General features: G+C 32.8%; 1 protein-coding gene across 2 annotated transcripts in view; it reads right to left on the bottom strand.

Moving 5' to 3' along the window:
* Nucleotides 1-4,311: 4,311 nt before the first annotated feature.
* RB195_021434 (uncharacterized protein) overlaps nt 4,312-25,540 on the bottom strand; it is a gene marked incomplete at both ends in the record, with an annotated part of 33,286 nt that continues 12,057 nt past the window's right edge. Inside the window, 12 exons of one of the 2 annotated variants that reach the window (XM_064208162.1) lie at nt 4,312-4,383; nt 6,553-6,665; nt 6,729-6,843; nt 8,265-8,375; nt 8,638-8,697; nt 8,772-8,879; nt 9,876-9,983; nt 10,613-10,767; nt 10,949-10,999; nt 11,080-11,246; nt 11,370-11,480; nt 11,558-11,595. In XM_064208162.1, the coding sequence (XP_064064042.1) occupies nt 4,312-4,383; nt 6,553-6,665; nt 6,729-6,843; nt 8,265-8,375; nt 8,638-8,697; nt 8,772-8,879; nt 9,876-9,983; nt 10,613-10,767; nt 10,949-10,999; nt 11,080-11,246; nt 11,370-11,480; nt 11,558-11,595 (1,209 nt within the window). Of the gene's footprint in view, nt 4,384-6,552; nt 6,666-6,728; nt 6,844-8,264; nt 8,376-8,637; nt 8,698-8,771; nt 8,880-9,875; nt 9,984-10,612; nt 10,768-10,948; nt 11,000-11,079; nt 11,247-11,369; nt 11,481-11,557; nt 11,596-25,540 lie in introns of those variants that run through there. The other variant, XM_064208161.1, reaches the window with a different exon arrangement.

The raw sequence follows: 25,540 nt of genomic DNA on the forward strand, positions 1-25,540 counted from the left end.
GTTAAATAATTCTAATGATATTAATAGTTTTTCTTTCAGCACATTATACGTGAAGAAATCTAATGTATTTAATCATTTCTGTGGTTTATGTCATATACAGGGGAAGCCGTTCCGCTAACCGCCGTTCATTCGTCGATCGGTCTCACCCCACAACTAATTAACGATAATTTATTAACGATAATGTGTGTAATCACATTTGAATTTTACCGGTTTTTAATTAGATAAATAGAGAATAGAAAATAAATAGAAAGTAGAAATAAAAGGACTACATATCGTTTTTTCCTATCATCAGCTAATTTTCACATTAAATTTATGAGGGATTAAATATTTAAAGTAACTCTTAAGGACTTTTTTGTCTCAGAAAACTCCATTAATATCGTCTGTACACCTTCAGTTTACCTCAATAATCATTTCTTAAATTGTTTGGTCCGTATCACTTCCAGAATTTCACATTTTGCCTGGATAAACCTATACCAATTGCTTTTTGAAGGTATGAGAAGTCTTACCGGATTACCATATGCCAAGTGAATCAGTTTAGAATCCGATCAGATGGAAATCCACGAGGATTATTATGTGGGAAATGTTTTCTGGATTCTTTAAGGGGAACGTATCAGGAAATCGACATTGTTTTGGTTTCTCCACGGAATACAAAGGGCTAGCGGTGTACTTTACGAGTATGAACGTCCAATATCCGTTGTAGTCCAGAGGAAGGTGTCTGCACAGTCTCGTGTGATCCAGTCTTCCCTACGATAGAACTTATTACGAGGAATAGAACGAAGGCAACTCGTAACGCATCTATGTTTGTGGGGATAAGGCAGCTTCTGCTGTTTATTTGTGTTGCATTATTTATTTGTTTATCTTATATGATCAATGGTTTGGCAAAAAAAAATAACCCTCAAAAAATCTTAGAGAAATGAGGCAAGTACCGACATAAACAAGCAGAGCAAAAACAATAAAAAGACAGAAAGAATGCAAGAAAAATAAAAGAAAAAATCAATAGTTGGATTGCTGACGTTGAACGACGATGAAATTAGTTCTGTTTTATTCGCCGTAAGAAGTTGCATCGTTGGGCGGACGTGATCACATTAGGATGAGTCACACCGCCTTTTTCTGGATTAATACGGGGAATTGAGCGTGATCAAGCGTATATTTATGAACCACATGCCTAGCTACTTTATTTATTCGTTTTAATCGTTGAGAGGTTCAACATTAACGTTTTTGCTCCCTCAAAAATTCCAATCAATTTCATTCCGTAAAAATTTTTCGCATGATATTACATCGTATATGAAAAGTACGCAACATACGTGGTTTTAATACGTACGTATGTATTTTAATTAATAGGTTCTTTCATTCAGTGTAAGATTCTTACAGAACCAGTTCCAATCTAAGATTTTTAGCATGACGCAATCCTCTTCCGTTTCCGTGCGCATTCGAAGAAAAAGAAAAAAAAAAGTTTTCTGATCCTAACTTTCGAAACAGGGGGGAAAAAACGTTTTGTGAGCGAAAGTTGAATTACAGCCAGCAATTTGTTGTAATTGCTTTTCTTCTTCACCGTTTTTTTTTTGCTGTTACGAGAAATTACACAAATTACACAGTGTCATGAAAATTATTCGAATTTAAGTGTGAAGGAACGAATTTTTTCATAGTGATTTCCACAACTGTCAAGGGTTTTCTGACAGAACATCTAGTTATAATATGAGAAATTATGCATTAGGAGAAAATTTTTTATGATTGTTAAATGACAAACCATAGCTTTATTGTGAAGATAATAAAATTTCTCAAAGCAGTTTTAAACATTTAAATATATGAGAATTTAAGATATATTTATGTACGCGTCCTTATATTTATTTTATTTACTAAAATTGTAAAATTTTTAAATAATTAATCTAGAATTGGTGAATTGGCACATTTCACTTTAGTACCATCAAATCATTTTCGTCCATTCACCGATTATGATGCAATCAATCTTATCGATCTGATCGTATTACTGTAATGCACATAAAGTGTGGAATGGCGACAGTTAGTCACAGTGGTTGATAATTAATTAGTTCCAAAGAAATGTGAGATGAAAAAAAAGGCGACAAGGAATTTCGCTTAAGAATTCAGTTGATTTCAGTGAGAACAGAATTTTATAGGTCATGCCTAGGACCTATTACATCGTGGAAATAAATATTGTGCAAAATATAGGCATCAATTTCTCTTAAAAAAAAACCTTAACAGAAAATTTTGACAGTATCTCTAATTTAAATTTTTTTTTGGAGGTTTTCATGAAAGTTGCAGTGTACTGTAGTATAATCGACAGTCCCTACGTTCTGAAATGAAATGAATATTCACAATATTATACAAATATGTAAAAAAAACCCGTATAATATAACCTATATATAACCTGTATATTAACCTTATATATACATACCTGTGTAGGTCATTTTAAAAAGATTTTCTTAGATGATTTTGATAAAAGATTAGTCGTGTATCCGTGAAAAATTGTCTACGTTCACTTCCCTTCAGCAACATGTCCATGTCCTCTTTGTCCTCTTGCTCATTTTTATGTAAACAATTTAAGGACGGAGGTTTCTATTTTCTCTAGGATATTTTTGCACTTGTTTTCCTAAAAAAGACTCAAAAAAAGGAATAATATGCAAAATATAGGCATCGATTCCTCTTAAAAATACCTTAATACAAAATTTTGACAGTATCTCTAATTTAAAAACTTTTTTTCTTAAAAAAGACTCAAAAACTCTCTCGAAAAAGATTTCTACATCGATGTTCTTGTACGATTGGATGTAGCTGTAGCTACTATTCCCGGAGATGTTTCATTAAATCTAACCAAACCAGAAATCATTCGTCGTTCTCGGATTACACCTATGACATTACTCAACTGGTTTCGGAATGCAATCACGAGGCGACGAAAAGGGATTCATTTTCGTTTTCGACATAGTACATAGAAAGCAACAATCGGATACGCAAGAACCAGTTAAGGAAAACCATTAATTGAATCTCATTATGAAAGTCCAAAGCGATATTTATTAAGACGAAAATGAAATGAAACGAATGCCGTCTCATCCTTTTGTGGAGGAGAAATTAAATTAAAATTCCACGCATGTTACAGTAATAGAAAACAGGGATGATCATAGTTTCAAGTTTAATCACTGTGAACACATTGAAGAAATCTTTTGGATTAGAATGGATACTGTAAGACGGAATATTTTCATTTTGAACTCTCCGGATTGATTTCCTTGTTATATTGATTGTTATTGATTTCCTTGTTATAGTTATAGATTCAAAATTTCTGGAATTAAATGGAGACGGCTAATGGCGAATTTTAGGGAGGGACTGCTCCTGCTCTTAGAATCCCGACCTTTCCTGCTATCCGAGACAGTATTGGCAATAAATTCAGGAAAAAGAGTTCAGAAATTATTAATTGTAATTCTTCCTGCAAGGACATCCGATTCACAAAATCTCCCTCCTCCCAAAAAAAAAAAACCTGAAGTAACAATCAGAGTGGAAACAATCAGTATCGATCGGTATGTGCTCAACAATGGTTCGAATTATAGGGTAGGTTGCAACGTTAGGAATTTATTTATTTGGTCAACAATGTATTATTTTTGAATCCTGCCATTATAGGATAATTCAACGGTTCCGAACGTGGACCGGTCTCATTAGAATCAAACAAACATTTTTCTATACGAATGTGGAAGTCAACGACGATCGCAACTGTGTCCATTATTGAAGAAAATCTAATGTGAAATAAACTAAGGAATTTTTCTACTTTTTATTTTTACCAATAAAAAAAGGATATTTGCTTATATTTACTTCTGCATTGTTGTGTACCTGTGTTTACGTAAAAAGATTGAATTGTGGCAGGGGAGTAGTGAATAAAATTTTTTTCTAGAAAAAAAAACAACAATACAAAAATTCTGATCTTTATTTTCTATACAGTAACACATGAATACACAACCACAGCAGACATTTCAGCTTTGGTTCCCCGTTTTGAAAGAGAAAATTTTATAAGATAAAAAAAAACAAAACACTGACATTCTATACATGATGTGAATGATGTTTTCATGTTTAAAAATGAGAAAATACTTTTAAAAAATCATTTTTTTTCCTTTTAATACATAATAAGTCATCGAAGTGGCACAATTCGAAGATTCTGCCGTATGCTGAGATTCAGCGAAAGGATAAATTGTCCATATTTGTTTACAATTACGTTGAAAGAACGCTCGTCGTGTTTTGAGAACTTCTTGTATTTCATCCGTATCGATCCCGAAACTATCCTGGGGTGCACATATTTTGTACAGAAATTTTTCATTATACGATATCTCCACGTTGATCATCGTTGGGATTTGTTTTGCACGGAATCTTCGATGTTATTGGAGAATCCTAAAATAGAAATCCATAAATTATCGTATATTGTTTAGTAAGTAACAAGGAATAAAGAATAAAAACAGTGAAAACGCAAGGATGGTATCAATTTATAGACACAGAAGAAGGTGAAAAGATTAGTTGGCTCCGAGCAGTTCCGAAATATTGATCGTGTATTCGTAGCCGAAACTCTTACTAACTGCGCTACAACGGCACTATTTAGCTGTAAAGACACCTCTGCCTCCTCGAAATGCAGGATACAATGTAATTATAGCAAAATCCCTGTAATTGGCAGGATATGCTGGAGGCAAAGTAAAATTACTACCTTTTCTTAAGATGATTTCACTCTTTTCAACTATGTAATTGCTACATTTCTTCGAATTTTTTTTAGGTAAGGAAAGGATAAATAAAAATTAAATCACTGATTAATTCTTTTCAGGATACATCCCGTTCAATTACCCTCTCCAGTACTTAAATTCAGGATCGTACGGTCTCATTAACGCTTGTATAGTTATATAGAGTAAAGTGCAGTCAATGGAGTCAATGTATTTATACTCTGAGTCAAATCCCGTGGAATCTGTTCGTGGATCCTTGGGAGAAAAAAAAGCTTAATTGATCTCAAATGAGGTTGAACCATGGACCCTTTACAGTCGCTGTGGCGACTTCTTACCACTGCGCCACACACGCTATTTCAAGTACAACAGATCTAACTTCTAACATTCTTCTAATGCTCAAAAATTCCAATATAACCAATTTTTAACGTCTAATGACACGTAGAACGCAAATTTTGAGTCACTTGTGTCTAATACGGAACTCGCTCCTCACCTAAAAATCATGGATTGAAAAATTGAGCGCCATGCAATATCCTCTGATTTAAAATGCCATTACTGGTTGAATATGAGTTGTCTCACTTTTAAAGTGTTCCATTCTTGCATTTTTCTTCTAAAAAATATGAAAAAAATTCAGAAGATTCTGGTAACGGGATGTTGACGCATTGGGATGCTAAACGAATGTACAATTTTAATGTTTAAAAATAACACATCCATCAAAAAATATGATAAAATTCCACGTTTTTACCGAAAACACATATGTAATGAGTTCGTAATTTTCCACTTCAATGACATCCATGAAAATCATGCCATGCAAATCCAGAAAAGTAACTTTTTATTTCAAGCGTTATTTACTTGGGAAATGTACCCTGGGGGAAGAGCCCGGTGACATCTGTAATCTACATTCATGAGAATCGAATGTTACAATTTCAAAAATTATAAAATCGTGGATAACGAGGAAGAAAATCTTTTGCTAATATGTTAAAGACCAAGGGATAAAATGTCTGGCGTTACTCAATCCGCTTAGGATGCACAAACGTGTCTGAATGCAGTCAGGACGAGTTAGGATTTAGACTCTTGGGAGTTGTTGATGTTTTCATTGATCTACACAATAACTTTCGAAGGCTTTCCGATGTGTTACAAGTGAATACTTTCCTCAGAGATGAGTCTGGTGTCAAATTATCGACGACGGATGAAGGGTTTGGATGGTATTGGGGCGGTTTCGAACCATCGATCGATCGAGCAGTCGGAGCGGAACATCTTACCGTCTACGCTATACCCATCTTATTAGTATTTTAACATGACGTATATGAGGAATCATAATAATTTTTCAAAATATTGTTTTGACGTGTTTACGCCGTCACTGATTAGGGTATATAAGAAGGGATTAAGGACGAAAAAATAGTTTACGGATAGGAATAATGACTACTCCATACACATGAAACTTCTGGATATACAGATAAGACATGTAATCATATCACATGGCAAAGATCTCTAATTTTCCAAAAATAACAAATGTAAACAAAAAAAAAGAATTTTTGCGTTAACCCTGAAATTTAGAAGGAACATACAAATTACGGAAAAAATAAGGAATTAAAAAAGTAGTGAGAGTTATTTTATGGTGACAAAAACTAAAATAGCCCATTTCAATTAGATAACCAAAAAGAATGGGCGACTGTAAAGTATAAACGGAAGCTGTTCGGAGATTATATCAATATTTATATTTAATCGGAATAATCACAATTTTCTCCTATCACTAATATATTTGTGGATTTAAAACCGTCTGCGTAACCACGTAAACAGATCCATCGTCAGTAAATTTTATTTGAAATTATTTTATTGTAAAAATAAAACCAACCTTATTAGTCTCATTACTCCCTTTTTGTCTTTCGTGTAAAGCTACGGATGTATCCGTTGTATTATAAGTGGCAACGGTTGCAGCTTTTTTATGTCGTGTAATTGCCTCTCCTTCTGGAATAGAAATAATTAGAATAATTTTAAAGTTGTGAAGAGAAATGTGGAATGGATTCGTACCAAGAAAACGCTGGGATGCTTGATCACTTGGATTTTCATTCACTTGTAAACATGGGAAAAGTTGAACGATTTGTTGATGAAAACCATCGTTTGCCATGTAACACAAAGGTGTACACTAAAAGTACGTAAAATTAACAAATTTCCGTAATAATTTAAATATGATAATATTTCCTAATATTTACAAAAATAGCACAGCATAGTTTCCCCCCGTATCACCAAGAAGCTAGTCGAGCACAACAGAGAAATTTTTCGACATATTTTAGCAAAATCGATTTTTCCAAAAATAATTATTTCGAAAGAAAAAATAGAGATGGAAATAAAGACAAATTAATATTAAATATCACCAAGCTAAAATTATAACTGAAATAAATGAATTGAACTAATTTGTAAAATTAAAAATCGAAATTAAAATCAACTGGACTAATTAATTAGGACTAATTACTAATTAGGATATGATTTATGGATTGAAAATAAATATATAAACTGATTCATAAAACCAAAATTTGCCTATGGCTGTTTTTTAAAAAATTTGTAAATGAAATTGTGGATTAAATTCGTGAATCATAACTGCATCATAACAAATCAGCGATTAGCTATTTTTAAAATCCACGAAGGTAAATTTTGATAGCAACACGGAGTCGTTCAAGTTCCTTCCTGTGGCTAGCTTTTTCAAATATTTTGCAAAAAAACTTTGATGGTAGTGACGTCAAAACTGTGTTAGATTGCTTCATCAATATATGTATATGATATACACACTTATCGGATCGAATTATCCACAAAATGTCAACGGATCGACTAATCCATAAGATGTCAGTGGATATTAGCTGCTAGTGAACATGAAATGTTCTCCAGTTCTTCCTTAATCCATAATACACCAATAAAATAAAAATTCTGGTATCCATGCCATATGGGACTACGAAAAAACACTAAATTATTCCATATCTTAGAGAATTCTGCTTTCGTCATGGTTTGTATTATTGTGGTTCAAGGATTGGGATGGTTCTAAAGAGGAAGATGCTAGCGATTTTCAAAGGAGACACATAAACTTCATGTTTAGAAAGCAAAAAAAACAAACAAAAAAGAATTTAAAAAGTGAAAAAAAAACAATTTCAAAAAACATTTCAGGAACTACAATATCTCATTAATGCCCAGTTTTTCAGCCACCTTCTGGAAAGAAATTAATAAGCATATAATGGAGTTCTGGGTATTGCTCCTATAATAAGTTCTGGGGTTCTGGATAGCTCTCCATTCCTAGTATAGTATAGCAAAAGTTTCTTTTTAATCATTTCTTATGATAAAATAAATAATACAATTAATTATAAAATAATAATAATAAGTAGAAGTGATAACTAAAGATTTAGTAGAAAAAAGTTTTATTTTTCTTCTACTTCTTTGAAGTCGACTAATTTTACCTTTTTTTCTAGAAAAAAACCTTTAATCCAAAAAAGTCGACTAATTTTACCCATGTTTTAAAAAACGTATTCCAAAAAAAAAAATGCTTGCTGCGATTGTTTTTGTAGAATAAATACAACCTACCAACACACCAACCAATGCGATCATCGATGTGATTATGTATAGGGGAAATGAGACTTCTGGATGAAAACGATGTAGGATCCCAACCGAAAACAACGGTGACCAACAAGAGATCTAAAAACAAAGTCGAAAAATTCGTCGTATGAGTGTTTTGTTTATGAACATCGTCGTCGCCATTCACATCTGTTATTCTACGAAAATAACAAGCAAATGTACATGTATGTGTCCTGAATTCAATACTAACTAATTAGTTACAGTAAGTTGAATAATATTCCTATCGATGACACATACAGATAAATGAATAATACGGTAAACATGTTTATATCGTTAAAAATAAGAGGAAAGGGAGAAAAAAAAAACTTAATAGGATCGCAACGATGGCAATAAGTGTAATTGTTAGTCGCCTCCGTTTTGCATTCGCTTTACGTGCTCGTTCCTAATAAATCATAATAATAAATGTAGTATTTGAATATATAGGTGAATCCATGAAAGAAATCCACATTCACATACCTTCGATTGTATTCCTACAGTAGGCCGTTGCCAAAGAAAATACGATAAATGAGAATATGCAGGTATCATAATCACTAATGGAACAACATATTGTACAAGAATAGTGAGCTAAAAAAAAATAAATAAAAAATCTCAACAATGAATGAGATTCAAAAAATAATTTTTACTATTGAAAGGATGCAGTAAACGGTAGACGAGAAGTTCACAGGACTCATTCGTTGCCTCAGAAATAAATCCAAAGCTATTAAAAAAGATTAAAAGAGCATTTCCTCGTTTTAAAGATGCAGAATTAGATTTTTTCTTTTAAAATAGCCACATTTTTACACCAGGATCATTTCTTTCATCAAACTCGTCATTCCAAAAAAAAAAAAGAAAAACTCCTCATCATTACGTATAATACTTTTTTTTTCGTTCGTTAATTCGTTACTAACCATCGTATTTTTACGGGGTTTCGTGTGAATTTATTCAAATGTTTTTTTTTCAAAATAAAAAAAAACCCCTTGGGTATTTGTTTGCAGAAAACACAGCACATTATCGTAATCAAGTAGAAAAAAACTAATGGTATCGTGTTTATGCTATTTGTTTATTCGAAAATTCTACGAAAACACATCACCGGGACCTATTCAACTATGAAATAATCCATTATTTGAGTTGCTAGGTGACGATGGGTATCCTGGAACGCTTCAACTGATTAGCACAATAAATTTTTCACGGTTATTTGATTACAGGGAGAAATTTGTCATTTTTCTTTGAATCTGCTAAAATTAGAATAAAAAGTGCTGTTTAAAAAAAAAAAAAAACTTTTCTGTACTTCTGCTTTACATTGTTTACTGAGGTAGTGTTCGATTACATCCTCAATTTCCATTTCCAATTTTCCGTGCAATATATTCATGAATATTCCGGAATTTTATGCTTCCATGCTATAAAACATCGAAGATGACCATAACGTTAAAAATGGTCGGAAATAAAATACGAATTCAATACGAATGCATGGAGCCAATTAACGATAAAATGAGGTAATTAAAAGCTTATTTTGGGAATTAAACGGATACTGTCACATTTATATCGTCACCGTATACTGCGTCCCGAAGAGAATTTACTAACAATTAGTGCAATATCATCCCATGGCATACTTTCAGCACCACATCGTGTTACTTCCGTTTTAACAGTTTTTAGTGGATCATCATCCAGTAAAATGTTCATATCTAATACCTGAAAAGATATTTATAATTAGATTGCATCTCTTTTTAATTATTTCTGTGGTTGTTGATAGTTTTTCATTAACTATCGCTTTTTAATTCCAGGATGAATTCCGGGAAGTCTGGAAGATGGAGTCCCATCATCATTAATGGGAATATACCACTCTGATAAACTCAAAAAAAAAAGTAGGAAGTAAGGAACAATTATGAAAATTTTTTAACGCTATAATAGTTTTTTGATTAAAAAATTAAAAGTAAAAAAGAAGAAGATAAATATCAACAGATAAGCCACAGTATTCAAAATTGTAATTATTTTAGTAGATTATGGAAGGCGAAAAGGAGTAATATAAGAAAAACAGGAAGAAAAGATTAGAAATCCTTTCTCTTATTTCCTGAAAAATTAGCTGTATTCAAAAATAAACCACGAAAATAAGAAATACATCAACTACAAACATTTCCAGGTTTTCTTATTGCTTTATGGATTAATTAGATTAATCCAGAACTTCGAGAATAACGTATATGAAAGTGTAGCATTCCCTAATTTGAAATCTCTCCTCTATTACGTTTAGCTAGTTGTAAATTTTAAAAAAAATTCCCAAATCCATATCAGAATGACCAAACGTGTATTTTTCCTTTACAAACCTGGCTTTTGTAAATGTATGGTGATGCCACAATCACGGATAATATCCATGCTCCCGTTGTTAAAAAAATACATTGTTCACGATCCATACGTTTTTTTCGAAAGAATATTGCCAACCATCGATCGATAGCCACCAAACACATAAAGTAGAAAGAGCCTAAATATGATTTTTCATAAATTTAACTTGTACTATTTAGTTAATTTCTAAATATAACATTAATAAATACCTTCTAAAAATATATCTAGTAACAAGTAGTAAGTTTTTTGTTCTGTTAATATGATAACAAGATAATTAATATAGGTAAGCAAACGATTTTAAGGAAAAAAATCGATCGAACCTGTCACAGTAACATAACCCACAGAGAACGATGCTTTGCACATGATAGATCCTGAAAAATGATGTTACAGTATCGTTATAAAACGTGTCTATAAAGTCTAGGATAAAATCAAAAATTGTGAAAAATGTTACCAAATTTCCAATTTGATTCCAGAATAAATGTTGTAAGGAAATATGGTGGATGAAACATCAGGAAAAGGATATTTGAAACGGCAAGATTTGTCATTAACATATGTGTAACCGTATGTAGCTTGTCAGTTCTCCATATCACATAACAAAAAAGAATATTTGCAGCCAAACTAAAAATATACTATAAAAAAATATAAAAATATACAATGCTACGGAAATATAAACAAAATGAATGTTTCAAGAGACAATTTTTTCCCCAGAAAATAAAAAATTAGAAAAAAAATTCTTCTTACCCTCCTATAGCTAAAGCACTGTAAATAATAGCAGCCAAGAACTTGTATTCATTGTAATCTCCATGATCCGATTGTGAATTAAACGCAAAAATTTCCTCCAATGCTTCATAGCTGAGAGGAAAAAATTTATAAAATGTTATAAAATTTGAGTAGAACTTTTCTTTGAACAAAAAAAAAACGAGACATACTCTTGATCAGTATTGTTTCCCACCATGAAGATTGCAGCCTGAAAATGAGGTTTGAAAATTTAATTGCAATTTTTTTTTGTGCTTTCGTAAACACCGTGATGAGGATAAGAAGTTCTTACCATATGTTTTTTTTTTGTTGAAAATATATGTGAAACTATCCTTATCAAAAATAATTCACAAAAATTCAAGTGATGGTAAGAAGTGAGGTAAGTAAGCAGTATTCTTAGGATATATAAAGGAAGAAAACCGAAAAAAAAGGAGGAAACGTCATCAACGCTAACAAATTCCATGAAACGATCAAAACAACGATAATCCACAGAAGTACTTAAAAATTACCATGAGAAAAAATTTGGGTATGTAGAAAAAATTCTCACGATCATACTATTATGTTCTCTGAATTCTTAGTAGATTTTTGATGGGAACCAAGAGAAAAAAGACGGATGGAGATCAAAATCTTTGTAGAAATGTGAAATTTTGCTACGAATCTTTCTGGAAAAAATGGGAAAAATTTCAAATAAGTTAGAAAAGTGAGTGGAAGGGAAAACACGGTGAAGTTGAGACAACAACAACAAACTTCTTTGGAAAGGAGGAGTTAAAGGATTCGAAACATACTTAAATGAAAAAAAAAATCCTTAGCTTCTCACTTCAAGCAAATCTGCTTAATTTCCTTCCAGTTCCGTTAGTGGCTTATTCAGGACAACAGCTGCTTGGTTTGTATAAAATAGGAAGAGAATAAAATGTGTCGAGAGGCTATGGGAATATGGATTATTTCTGGACACATATGTTTCGGTGCTACTGGATTCGATTCTATGGATGTGTAGAAGAAAAGAAAAAAAAAACATATATAAAACTTTATAAAACTTAAGTGAAATTCCCGTGAGCTCTACTTCTTTTCTTTTTCGTTTTATGGCACACCTATGAGTGTTTTAAAATAAGTAAATAAATAAATAAATAAATAGAGTAAAATTGAATGCGTGTGAGCAACTGTTAGTGAAATTAAAATATGCGTAATCATAGAGAAATGAAGTCAACAATATAATTAATGCCTCAGAGGCGTATATTAAATTACAATTTAAGCTGAAGTCGAATGAAGCTGTAATAGCAGATTTCGATTTTACTACTATGAAAAAAAACTCTAGGCTGTCATTTTCTGGATACAGGCATAGGTGAAAAAAAAAGCCACTAGACCTAAATAAGTATTTCTACAGTACGAAAATTTTCAACGTAATTGAAAATTTATCTGGATAGAACTAGAATCTTATCAAAAGAAAAACTCAGATGAAATCAAATAAAAGATTTTAGCAGAAGAAATTGTGTGAAACAGTTAATATACAGTTTTTTGTTTACTTGAATACCTTTGAAAAATTTCCTTGAATCAATTATTACTCCTGATTTCGATTATTATTCGTAGTAATAAAGTTTTTTTCTCTCTTAGAAGGGAAAAAAGTGAAAAAAGAAAAGATGGCATAAAATGCGGGCAAAAAAAAAACCTCTTAGGAAATCCCTAAATTTGTTATCAACGAATACAGGAATATGATGAGTCCTGAGCGGATCCTGATTTGCTCCATTCGCTCAAAATATTTGTTTATCAGGAAAATATCAAGTTTCTACATAGATTCATCAGGATGATTAATGTGTCCAGGATTTTTTTTTGGATACGTAATAACAAGGAAAATGACGAAAAAAAACGATACAAAAGGTTTAATGACTGCAAATAACAACGTTTCTAACATTTTCAACATCAAAACATCGTTAACTAGCAATTTCAATCGAATAGGGGATTTTGAGGACAATATTCTTAAGGATTTTCGAGTGACTAATGAGATGAAGGGAAATGAGCAGGAGCTGTGATTTTCGGATAATCTGTTACATGTCTCGTTTTGTTTACATCCATTCCATTCGACTGAGCTAACGGATGTATCCATGTATCCACCACTAGGAGAACCCACTTAAGTAAAGTAGGTGCTTCAAAAACAGGGAAAAATACGTGTTCAACAATCCGAATTCCCGAAAAAAAACCTGGATTGCATTCGGAAAGTTATTTAAATCAAATAAAAATCAAATAAAAAATAAAATCAAAATCGTATATTGTTAGACATTTGATGATAATAATTCTTAGCAGTATTAAAATGAAAATCAGTAGAGGAGCGATTATTTTGAAAAAGTTCAAAGAGATCTCTAGTGTGAATTATTGCGATTCTCACAAGATGCACTCTACAGTACTCAATAATCTTTGGGAGATATTTTCCCAAGGAATTCCTTTAGGAAAAGGACAACCTTTCCCTTAACTTGCAGGAAAAAAACTTGAAAAAGAAGAGTGGGACCATTTTTATTCAGCTTTTTGAGAATAAAGCTCTTTTTTTATGAATAAATTGCAAAAAAATCTCTAAAAAAAGAGTGCTTTCTTGCTGAGATGAACGTTGAGGACTCTGACGAAAGAAGTCGAAATAAGAATGTTCGGTCTCCGAAAGTGCACGGATTAGAAATGAGTAGTTAAAACTCTCTGACCTACCAACTGTTTCGGATGCGCCAACGTTGTTTTCACCGGAATTTGGAATCTTTGAGGTTTTACGAACACGCGCAGCCTTACAATGACTTGCGGGGGCGGACCGATGTGTCAAAGTGTTTTTATTCACCCACACAAAAACAAACGTATTGATATCGGAGGGATGAAGGTCTTGATTGGTACTGGTGCGATTCCGATCCACATCGATCGTGCAGTTACAGTGAACCTCTTACCGACTGCACAACACCTTCCCCAAAATCTTAACGATAATTTTGAATTTATTTCAATTTATTCATCGCTACATTCTTTTTCTGTCTTTTCATTGTGAATTTATTGTATTTGTTTTGTATTTCTTTTTGATACATCCTTTTTAGCCCTTCACTGAACGTAATAAGTAAACAAATAAATAAACATTAAGCCTTTGCACTCTTCAGCCTAGTCAGGCACATGGAACGGTAGCAAATCCAGCAATTTTTCATTACAAATGCTATCCTTATCCTGAGTCATATAATTTATAAAGCAGAAAACACAATTATTGAAATATTATTTATTTGTTGTAAACACCATTATTAACCAATTTAAGTTTATAAAATAGTAACAAAAAAATGCTTATATTTTGAAATTCCTTAAAGTGTGGTATTTTTGGATGTACTCACACACATGGATTCGACGCTTCCCAGGACAACTATCACAAAACTTGCTTGCCTCGCGTCATTTTCTCTTTTCTTCTCGGTTTGAACATACAGAACAGTCTGGTTTCTTTCCTTTTCGAAATATATGAAGTAGAAAAAGAAAATAAGCAAAGAAAAGTAAAAATGCACTGCAGAAGACCGCAGGAATGAGCGACTTTTATTTTTTTTCTAATCTGGAAATGCCCAAATAAGCTGAAAAAACGTGTTGCCGCTATGGAGACAGTGGATTTAAAGTACATATTTTGGATTTCGCACGGACGAGGAGAACGGAGTGCAAAGAGTTAAAGAAAAGGAGGAGTCATAGGCTGGATGAGGTGAGACTGACATTCTAGTCAGGATCACAGGCACCACAAGCATATCTCTTAAAAAGGAGGAATGAATTTAAATGATAATCAGAAGAAAATAAAGGAAAAGTCGCAAAATATCCGAATATCTTTGTGAAATAGAGAAAATGAGTGAAAATTCCTCGAAAAAAAAGGAGTCAGATCCAGGATGAGCTGAGACTCGCATTGTAGTCACGATCACAGGCACTATAAGCAATTCACGTCATTTATTTTTATGGAAAAACTTCTTATTCCTTCAAATACAACAATATTACAAAGAAATCCTTGATTTGAAAAAATCAAATGAAAATTGGGATAGATCTAATCGGATACAACTCGTCTTTTCCCTGGAGAGGAGTGATAGCCGGAAGAAAAAAACTCTTCCACATCAAAAAAGGTTTACCTTCAAGAATTTATGGAGAGCATTTCTCTACAAAATTCTCAGGATACCAGCCATATGTGTGGGCGATTTCAAGTAATTCTCAATTGAAGTAATCTGTATATACGTAATGAATAGGTCCAGAAAAAGAGAAACGCTTAATATCTCATTCAGATCGTTAACGAGCAAAAGAACTCTGTAAACCTTCCATTCTGGAACAATTACCGGATAAAATTTTAAGGCGTTTAACATAAAATGTGCGTTTTTTTAGTATTTCAACAAACGATAGTTATGGAAAACCCTGAAAAAAATCCATGCAAAATCCACGTTTCTTTGCTTTCTCAGTGAAGAAATTGATTTTATTTACCTATACTCTGGATTTATCCATTGTTTCTAATGGGTTTGAGATTGTTTCAGGAGTTCATTTGACTTTTTACGACATACATATGAAAGGTAAAAAGGATATAATTTAAGGCAAATATTTTGAAATTGATTTGTTTTCAAAAACAAATAAATAAATAATAATAAATTAAAAAAACAAACAAGTAATAATGAATTTTCTTATTTTTGCTTATTTTTATTTGTTTCGATGAGAAGAGTTCATCAAAACATTTGTTAACAAATTACAATATAGTGAAGTCGCTTTACTCTAACCAAAGTAAGGAGAGCTATAAATTTCGGGTAAAATTTCTACAAAAAAAATCGTATCTAAAAATCTAAAGATTGTAAAAAAATGTCGGAAAGCCTTGAAAGGAAGCAGGAAGGATTTTTCAGAGGACTTTTTCTTGCATTTCTCTATCTAGCTCCAATAAACGTCATCTACAATAGAAAACAAAAGAATCATTGAAATGGAACACTTTTATTGGCTTGCACAAAGGAATTTTGAGAAGCAAAAGTAAAGCAAAATGTGAAAAAACCGAAAAAAGAGACATGGAAGAAAATATTGGATGTCCTCATTTTTAAAAAAAAAATGTGTTGACGTCTGTTTAATAGATTTCATGGTGATTGACGAATATGAAAGACAAATTAGGAATCATTACGTTATGAAATTTATGAAAACAAACAAAAAATTACCTCTTGGGTCCTTGTATATTTTTTCTTATTTCTAAAATAAAAAAAATTTATTAGTACAAATCGAGAACCAATCGAGGATCGAGGTAATTACGTTCATCGTTATCAACATCTAACTACGAGTAAGAGTAAAAGTAAGATTTCTTTGCCCGTTCTCCAGAAAAACAGCGGTTGCGACGACAAAAAGTCGCTGATGAGGTTTACGAGGTCATCGAAATTTTTAAAAAGCTTTTTTTTTCTCACGAAAATGCTGCTTTAGGGCCCAGGACAAGTGAAAATGGAATGCCGGGAACGTCTGTGGTAATAGGAAGGGTGGAGCAGAGTCGTAGAGCCTAGACTCTCCAGAAATTCGCACTCCACCTAGTGTCCAAAAAAAAATGACAGGACATAAACTTCGTAATTACATCAAATTATCTTCTTTCTTATGCAAATGAATACGAAAACTCTTTTTTGAACACTTTTCAACTGCATTACATTTTCGAAAGAGGAAAGACAAAAAATTTTATACACAAAGAATTTTCTTCTTTTCAAGAATAAATTCTAACATAAATATTTAATTTCGTGGAAGAGGAACTCATTGAAAATTTTCAGGCCTAAATGAAATATGAAATTTAATAGGAAATGATAGTATTAAATGTTGCATAACTGCTTTTTTTTCATAATTTAGATATATTAAGATTGTCCTGTTCGTGAAATTTTCACATTTTCACATTTTTCATTTAATGAATAAATTCATGAATTTTATAGACTAGTAATACTTCATAAAGTGCAAATTTCCCATTAGCTGTACTCAACACCTAAAAAAGAAAGAACTATGTAGATTTGCGATTCTCACGGAAAGCATTAGAGCTCTACTTGCGCAGAAGAATTTTATTGCTGAAAAAAAAGAACGAATTTACCACTCTATTACATTTTATTCTACAGGAATTTTTAATTTTTTAAAAATAAAATTTGATAGTTCATTTAATATTTGGTAGTTTCTTTAATTTCCAACGATTAATGTAGAAATTTTTTCCCGCGAAAGGGATCCATTGGAACATTTTGTCTCTGTACAGGATGGAAAAAAATCGAGTCCACTGGAATCTGTTGGATTTTATGCAACCAAATATAATAATGTGAGAGAATGCGGCTCCCCCCATTATGTACAATGAGGAATGGAATGAGTGCAGAAAAAAGTCAATAACTGCTATTAATCCGGTTTACATTATGTAAATAAGAGAATTTCGGCTGGATACTAGTAAGTATCAAATATTCCTAGCGAATAATGTTTGTAATCATCGAAATCGATCAATTTATCCACCGTATTCAGCGGTAAATGAGCTCATCACTGCATACTATCAACACATACATATTACGTACTTAGCTCGTCACTAACTTGGATTGGAACGCAGACCTCATATTTACCTCCTCAGCAACTCAATCGGAATTCCAACATTCTGTTATCGGCTAATGGACGCTATCAAAAATTTTCATATCCAGAAAATCGAAGAAGAAGTCACGATCACTAAATGATCATTTTCAGTTGAGGACTTTATTCATATGTATTTCACGTGTAACAAAGCAGGACCCTCATATCACACCTGTAACCGAGAAAAAGAAAAAAAATCAAAGATAAGAATAAAGTTAAAAAAGGCAGAATATCACGAAATTGACGACCGATTTTGGGATTTTTCCTGGAATAGATACAGGAAGAAATGAGGTTAACGTGTATGAACGTTAACACGGCCAATTCTAGCTAACATTCCAGAAAAAAAACGTGTATGGTAGCCCTATGGGTCTTCGTCTCCCAACTATGCAACTTATTACGCGTTAGAAAGCGGGCAACTCCATCGAGAAATCCGACTTCAACAATACACAAAAATATAAATTAAATGGGTCCGTGTATATGAGTTTGATTCCTATTTGTTTGACGTGATCCTGGTTCTACTAAATGGAATCAGATGTTTGAGTATACCCCCAGGGCACGTGCGAGTCATATAACTTGCAAATTTATATGGCCAAAGTTATCCAGATATTTATCCAGATGTTGCAAAAATAAGCTGTTGTCCAGCAAACCGCCAAAGGTCACACGAATCGAGTTAAACATCCAGCGGGAGTATGAAATCCTTGGTAACATCGCTTCGTTTCATTAGGCGCAACTGACGGATATTGTTGATTTACCGGGATCGCTCGGTCTGGATGAGGAGTTCACGCGAGACATGAAGTTACGCGTGAACTCCTCACCAACACCTAATCCTAACTGACTATGGAACACTGGCGAATGGATGGATTCTGTGCGGGAAGTAGATCAAAAAGGTTGGGCACAGCTATAATTAACGAGGACACGCCGTTAGGAAAATCCTGGTAACCTCGTTAAGTGATAACACTAAGCCGTCGATTGAGTCAAATAACTCCAATAACTCAAGCAAGCAGCAGAAGGTGTCTGATCCGCACAATTATGGACTTGTTACGGATGATCTTCGCTTGTTCTGTCCAACAATCCTCAAATCCTCACTTTTTGAAACCTCGACATTGTGAACTGGATTTATGTTTTCTTGTTTTGCCACTGAGATTTTGGGGAAATTTATTTTTATCCTGTCGTTTCGACAACTTCGTCTTAATCGGAGACCTAAGAATTGTTGAAGGTTTTCCGCGACGAAGTCCTCACTTTTTATGGACAACATCGCTGCACAGTTTATGGATATGTAAATTTTATTCGTCTTGGGTGATAATCCGTAAAAAAAGAGTTCCCCACCTCCTCTACTCGCTGAGACTGCCCATTTTGTTCTCCTGTTTGGAGTTCTTGCGTGGTGTACTTGGAAGAATATCGAGGATTGAGGAAAGAGGAGAAGATTGATGAGATATGTGTTCCACCAAAAAACTTTGGATCATTTCTAGCCGTTTGATGAAGAGAAATTTAGTGCAGATGTTCGATTGTCCCCGAATTTCGGCATTACACAATTGATTGATTTGATTGATTTGCTTGAGCTCTAGCCAAGATAAGTGTTGATTTTTTTTATTAACTAACTGCTAACAGTTTCAACGTTATCGCCTTCGTCAGATCCTGGAAAAATCAGGAGCGATCAGACTTATCCTCTCAAGTGCCTCATCACCCTACAGATGCTTACGGTAGAGTGATGAGGCACTTGGGAGGATAAGTCATTGATGCAAATCAATCAAAGGGAAGGGGACGTTGTCGAGGGCAACAGACAAAGTTTTAGCAAAACCTCGTTTGCAAAAATAAGAAAGTATGAATCCTGCCCTCGTTCTATTAATTGTAATAAGTTGCATCGTTGTGAAAAAGGAACAACATGTGGTTGTTTCAAGGACTTTTTTCCGGATTATTAGGGGGAAATAAGCATGATGACGCTCATACTACTATTCGTAAACTACAATTCCATCCCATATCTATTCATGGATAAATCCCGACAATTTTTTCGTCAATTTTGAACCGACGCACTCGTTAATGACAGACTTGAAGCGTCAACCGACAGACTCATCAATTTTTTTTTTTGATACGTCACCCTTAATCGGCTTTAGTAAATAACAGGGAAGTAGATAGGAGTAAAATCCCCGATAGAGTGTGTGGTTATATGCAGGAAATGCTTACGGTTAGTCATCCAGCCTCGATCACGGAAGAAAAACAAACAAGTAACGGCGACTACTACTACAATTATATACTTTCGTAGATGAGAAAAAGGGTCCTCTATTTCATTTGTACTCATAAAATGCAAATACAAAATATGCTAACATAAAATACAACATATCAAAAACGATACCGTAGACAGGTGTATAGTTCCTTCTACTAACAATAGTAAAAAAATTAAATTGAATAATGAGCATCTATTGAATATATTTGTTGGTATTTTTATAACCTTTATTTAATTTGTACATCAATTACTTCCCTCAACAAAACTTATGAAGTGGATAAAGGATAAAGTGTGTGGATTGATCAATCCGCTTGGGATGCGCCACCACATTCACTTAAATTCAGAATCGTTTGAAGTTTCACGAACGTGTAACCGACCTATGGAGTGATTTGCGGCAGCTAGCCGATGAGTCAAGTCAGCGTTTTTTTTTCTAATTTTTATTTTCTTCTGAACATTCTTCGGAACAAATCTGGTTACCAATTTATCGATTTCGGAAGGATGAAAGGCATGGCTGACTCTAAGGCGGATTCGAACCACCGATCGATCACCAAAACAAAGCAGGACCCCTTACCGACTGCGCTACACCCCATCTAGCAGAAAATTAACGAATAAAAAAGGTATACGAGAAGAATAACACGAACAGAAGCAGCAGAAACCATCTATGTATGTTTCAAAATACTTAGCGGTGGGCATGATTAATATATTTTATATAAAGATATATTACAGTAAAAAGTTGTTGAATAATTACTATTCTTGAATCCCTAGGAAAAAATAAGTAAAAATAGTGGATGACGTCTCAGTTGCGTATATTCAGAAATTAGAACGAGGCGAAAAGAGAGGGTATTCGTCGAAAAGCAAAAGAATAACTGGTAATTTATTCAAAAGCACTAATAATACACTATTTATTCACAACAAAACTTCTCTGTTTGTTAAGTGTTTTCTGGATCCCTGGATAAATCTAATTTCTCAATATAATTTGGAATAATTTACATAAACATAGAGCAGTGTCTTCGTTTCGAAGAAATGGACGGACTAATTTATAATTTAGAGGCGATGCATTTCGGAAGAATTCCGGCTTGATCTTTTTTTTATTTTCCATGCATAGTGTGAAATTAAATAAATTCTTTGGTGACATCATTTTTATGGTGAAATTGTTGGTTTGTGCATTTGCACTATTTTATTCTTCGAATTGTTTTCGTCACGTCATGCGAGATCGGCCAGATGTACATAGAAGAAGCACGCCAAAGTCGTTCATTTCAATAAATAAATAAATAAATAAATAATTATTATACAAATAAATAAACAAAAGATAACTAAACCATAGAAATAGCATAGGATTATATGCTAATAAATTAATAAATACATAAATATGTAAAAGTAGATAATTAAACTATAGAATTAACATTTTGTTAGATATTATAAAGTTGAACAAAATAAACTAGAGAAAGAAGTTAAATAGAATTAATATTAAATTAATAGGTGTAAAAGGAAAAAGAGAATAAAATAAAAAAAATAAAATAGAGAATAAAATATAATATAGCAATAAAGGAAAAAAGAAATAATAGATAAAAAGAAAATAATTTTGTGGTTGATGAGGGTGAAACCTCACAATACAATCGATGGGACTAATCAGTGACATTTTATATGAAATAATGTAATTACTAGTAAAGTATTATAGTAGTATTAATATTACTTGTAACTACTAGTAAAGTAATTTTATCGTATGCCTTGTGCAAATCTGATCAATTTAAGCGTCAATAACATCCTTAAGTGATTGATCAAATAAACAATACCTTAGTTTGAGGAAGTTATTGATCTATGGATTGATCTCATCGATCACTATAATTCTATACGCAAAAACGAAGGGTTAAACATAACTGAGTGTGTGGTGAACCATTTTCGTATTATACATAATAATTAAATGGACTATTATCTCTTTTATATAGATATAATATAAAATTTTTTAAAAATAAGTAATAGTGATATAAAGAATCCCCTTTACAAAAGGATTGGAATGCGTTGAACAAAAAGATGAAGAAAGAAAAAAAACTTCGAAATCCACGACATGAACTAAAAAGGATATTCGATTGACGGTGAACATTCTCAACGAAGTGAGCACAAAACGAGTTCGAATGAATAGAGTGAAAACAGGACGTGAAGCAGAGAAAGGACATGATTTATGGATGACGTTATGGTTATGGATGACGATGTATCGCAATAATTCGGTTGAATAAATCTGATGACTACTGTAGGTACTATATGTATAAGTTAGTTGTAATTTCATTGATTACCGACTATTACTGTGATACACATTATAGAAACGAATATTAACGTAAAAACGTAATAATTAATTTCACTATCCTCGAATCCTTATGACAAGTAAGGGATAATGGAAATATAATACTTTTTATATTTGATAGAAATCATTATTATAAAGTCATTATAAAATATATAATGTTTGAATATGTAATAATATAAATAATAGTAATAATAATAATAATAATATAAATATATATTCTCATGAATTCTAGATATTATGTAAACGTTTTAGAATTTTGAACATCTTGGGAAAGTTCTTGCCGAAACAATGGGGTATTCGCCGGAAACATTTTCTCCTAATTCTACGACTATTTTCACCTCAATTTTCTCCAGAATTTTCACTTGAGGAGGAGGAAGAGGAAAAAAAAAAGACGTTGTAGACAACACTGATCATGGCAGCCAGTCGCAAATTGGACGACATCCACGTAAAAACAGACATCACTATATGCTAATTTTTGAACAAACACTTCTTCTTTTTGATGCATAATAGACTGCCAGAAAGGAGTTTTTTTTTGTGGATCCACGGGTTTGATGACATAGTAGTGGAAACAAAAAACAAAACAAAAAAAATATTTTCATGTTACATAATACATCCATGAATATTTTGTTTATGGATGTTGAGTGAAGTAAGAGACACAATGATGATTAGATGCCATCTATTGAAAACATTGCTCACTAATCTCTGATAAAATGCTACGGAACAGACAACGTCAACATATCATACATATATTTCTATAGAGATTAAGAAAGAAATAAATCTTGGTGAATAAAAAAATAATTCGTCACAACGATACAAATGAGAACAATAAAAATATTGAAAATCCTCCGGAAAATAAAGAATTTGAGCGGCTAATGAAGTTTGTGATAATTTGCGATGTTGTAATTGTCGATCGCAAAGACAAATATAATTTAGAAATACAAAAAAAAACAATATCTCTGGAGAAATACTGGTTTTTTTTTCTGGTGAGCAATTTTTAGGATTAAAAAAACCTCTTAATTGATTAAGTAACAGTGTCTGAGTAGCTGTAATAATTACCAAAAGGTAAATTACGCATTTATTTTGCATTTTTATTCTTTTCTTCTTATAACTTTTTTCCATACTAGAGTAATTTTAAATTTAAACTTGTATTAACTTCACTTTTTTTCTTGAGACAAACAATACTTTTGAACAAGAAAAAAAAACAGACGCAATGGTACACCTAAGTGGTCTTTAAAAATTAATTGAATTTAAAAACATCAACACAACATCACAAAAAACTACTATTTCTTTTTTTTAGACAAAAAAATTATGTTTCCCTACTTCTTCGAAAAATGATAACTTCTGCGAACTTCTATGGACTATAGTAATGAAAAATCCTTTAAACTATCTTATGCGAAGAAAATGTTTCGTTTGCACATTAGATCCATAAGTAAAATTTAAGGAAAAATCGTTCACTCAAAACCAGTGGGATGTACACAAATTAAGTCAAAAAGAGAAGAAATGCAATTTTTTTCGTTCTATGTTTACCGCAGTAATGATGCTTTGTTCGTCTCTGTAAATAGCAATGTTAGAAGCTATTGAAAATAAACGTGCTCTTAAGAGATCCATGGTATTTAGCTATTTGAGATTTCCCATAGGGAATCTACAATTTGTGGATTTCTTCCCCGAATAAATAGCTATAAGCAATTCTAACTCAATTACTGGACTATATTATCGTGCGATGCGAATGTCGGCATCCTCGACGAGGAATGTCGTCCTTGAGCTGTCGTCCTCAGCCGAGCCGATCTTCGTGAAGAGGTTGCACAGAATCAATCCATTCGCCATTATTCCATACGCAGCGAAACTTGGCGTGATCCGTATGGCGACCGCATGTACTCAGGTTCTCCTATATACCTCAGTTCAAAACCTCCGCGTTCGTCCAGTTGGGCTTCTCCAACTTGTGCTCGACGGATTCCTTCAAATACGCTAAGCCGAGCAAGGAGGTCTGGTGGCAGAATCCTCAGAATGTGACCAATGAGGCGAAGATAATTTTTTTATAGCCACTTTTGGTGAGGTAGAGAGACGTTGATGCTTATAAAGAGAGACAGACGTTGATGACGAGAGACGTCTGCCGATATACCACATCAAATTCCGCGTAAAGATGTTCATTGTGACATTTTCTGGATCAGAAGTAGCCAATTAACTAGTTTTTTTTTTTTTTTTTTTTTTTTTTTTTTTTTTTTGTTTGTGTGGAAATTTTTTTTTTTTTTTTTAAAAAATGGGAGAAAAGAGGGAAAAAATTTTTTTAAATTTTTTTTTTTTTTTTTAAATTAAAAAAAAAAAAATTTAAAAAATTTTTTTTTGGTATTGTTTTTTTTTTTTTTTTTTTTTTTTTATTAATCTGGGGGTTTTTTTTTTTTTTTTATGAAGGAAGAAGAAAATAAATCAAAAAGTTTAAAAACCCCCCCCCCTCTTTTTTTTTTTTTTTGGGGGGGGAGGGGGGAACAACCTCTTTTTTTTTATTTTTATTATTATTTTTTTCCTACTTAAGATATATTGTGTTTTAAAGGTTGGTGAAGAGTGATGGTGTGAACAGGATGAACACTGATGAACCGTTCCTCGCATGATGTTATCGATAGCAAAATTAAACAGAAAGAAACCAGCCACTGCCCCTTATCTTACTCCAGTTATTACCTCAAGCGATGAGTAATGGTCGGCTGTTGAAGATTGTTTTTGTCTTCAAGCAGATGAATGAACTTTCCTAGTTCTTCAACGGGGCGAAGCGCATTGGCTATTCCAGAAAGGATTCAATTCAGTTCCGTGCATTGCACTTTCTGCACGCAAACACTTTTTGCACTATTGCAGTGAAATTAATGTGGACTAGATTTAGAAGGAAGGCATCACGAAACTGGAGTAATTGGGACGTCTGTAGGAGTAATGTAGAGCTCAAGGAACAGCGAATGATCGTGGCACCGCCCAACTCCTCCTAGTTGTTCTGAAAAACGGCAATAGGAACCGTCGTTTAGTTCTTAGAGATGCTTAAGAAGGCTGAGCCATTGCGCACGCATCACGCCCACCAGCGAGCGGTCGGAGATCAATGAGATC

This window comes from Necator americanus, chromosome X, assembly GCF_031761385.1.
Source record: "Necator americanus strain Aroian chromosome X, whole genome shotgun sequence".
NCBI lineage: Eukaryota > Metazoa > Nematoda > Chromadorea > Rhabditida > Ancylostomatidae > Necator > Necator americanus.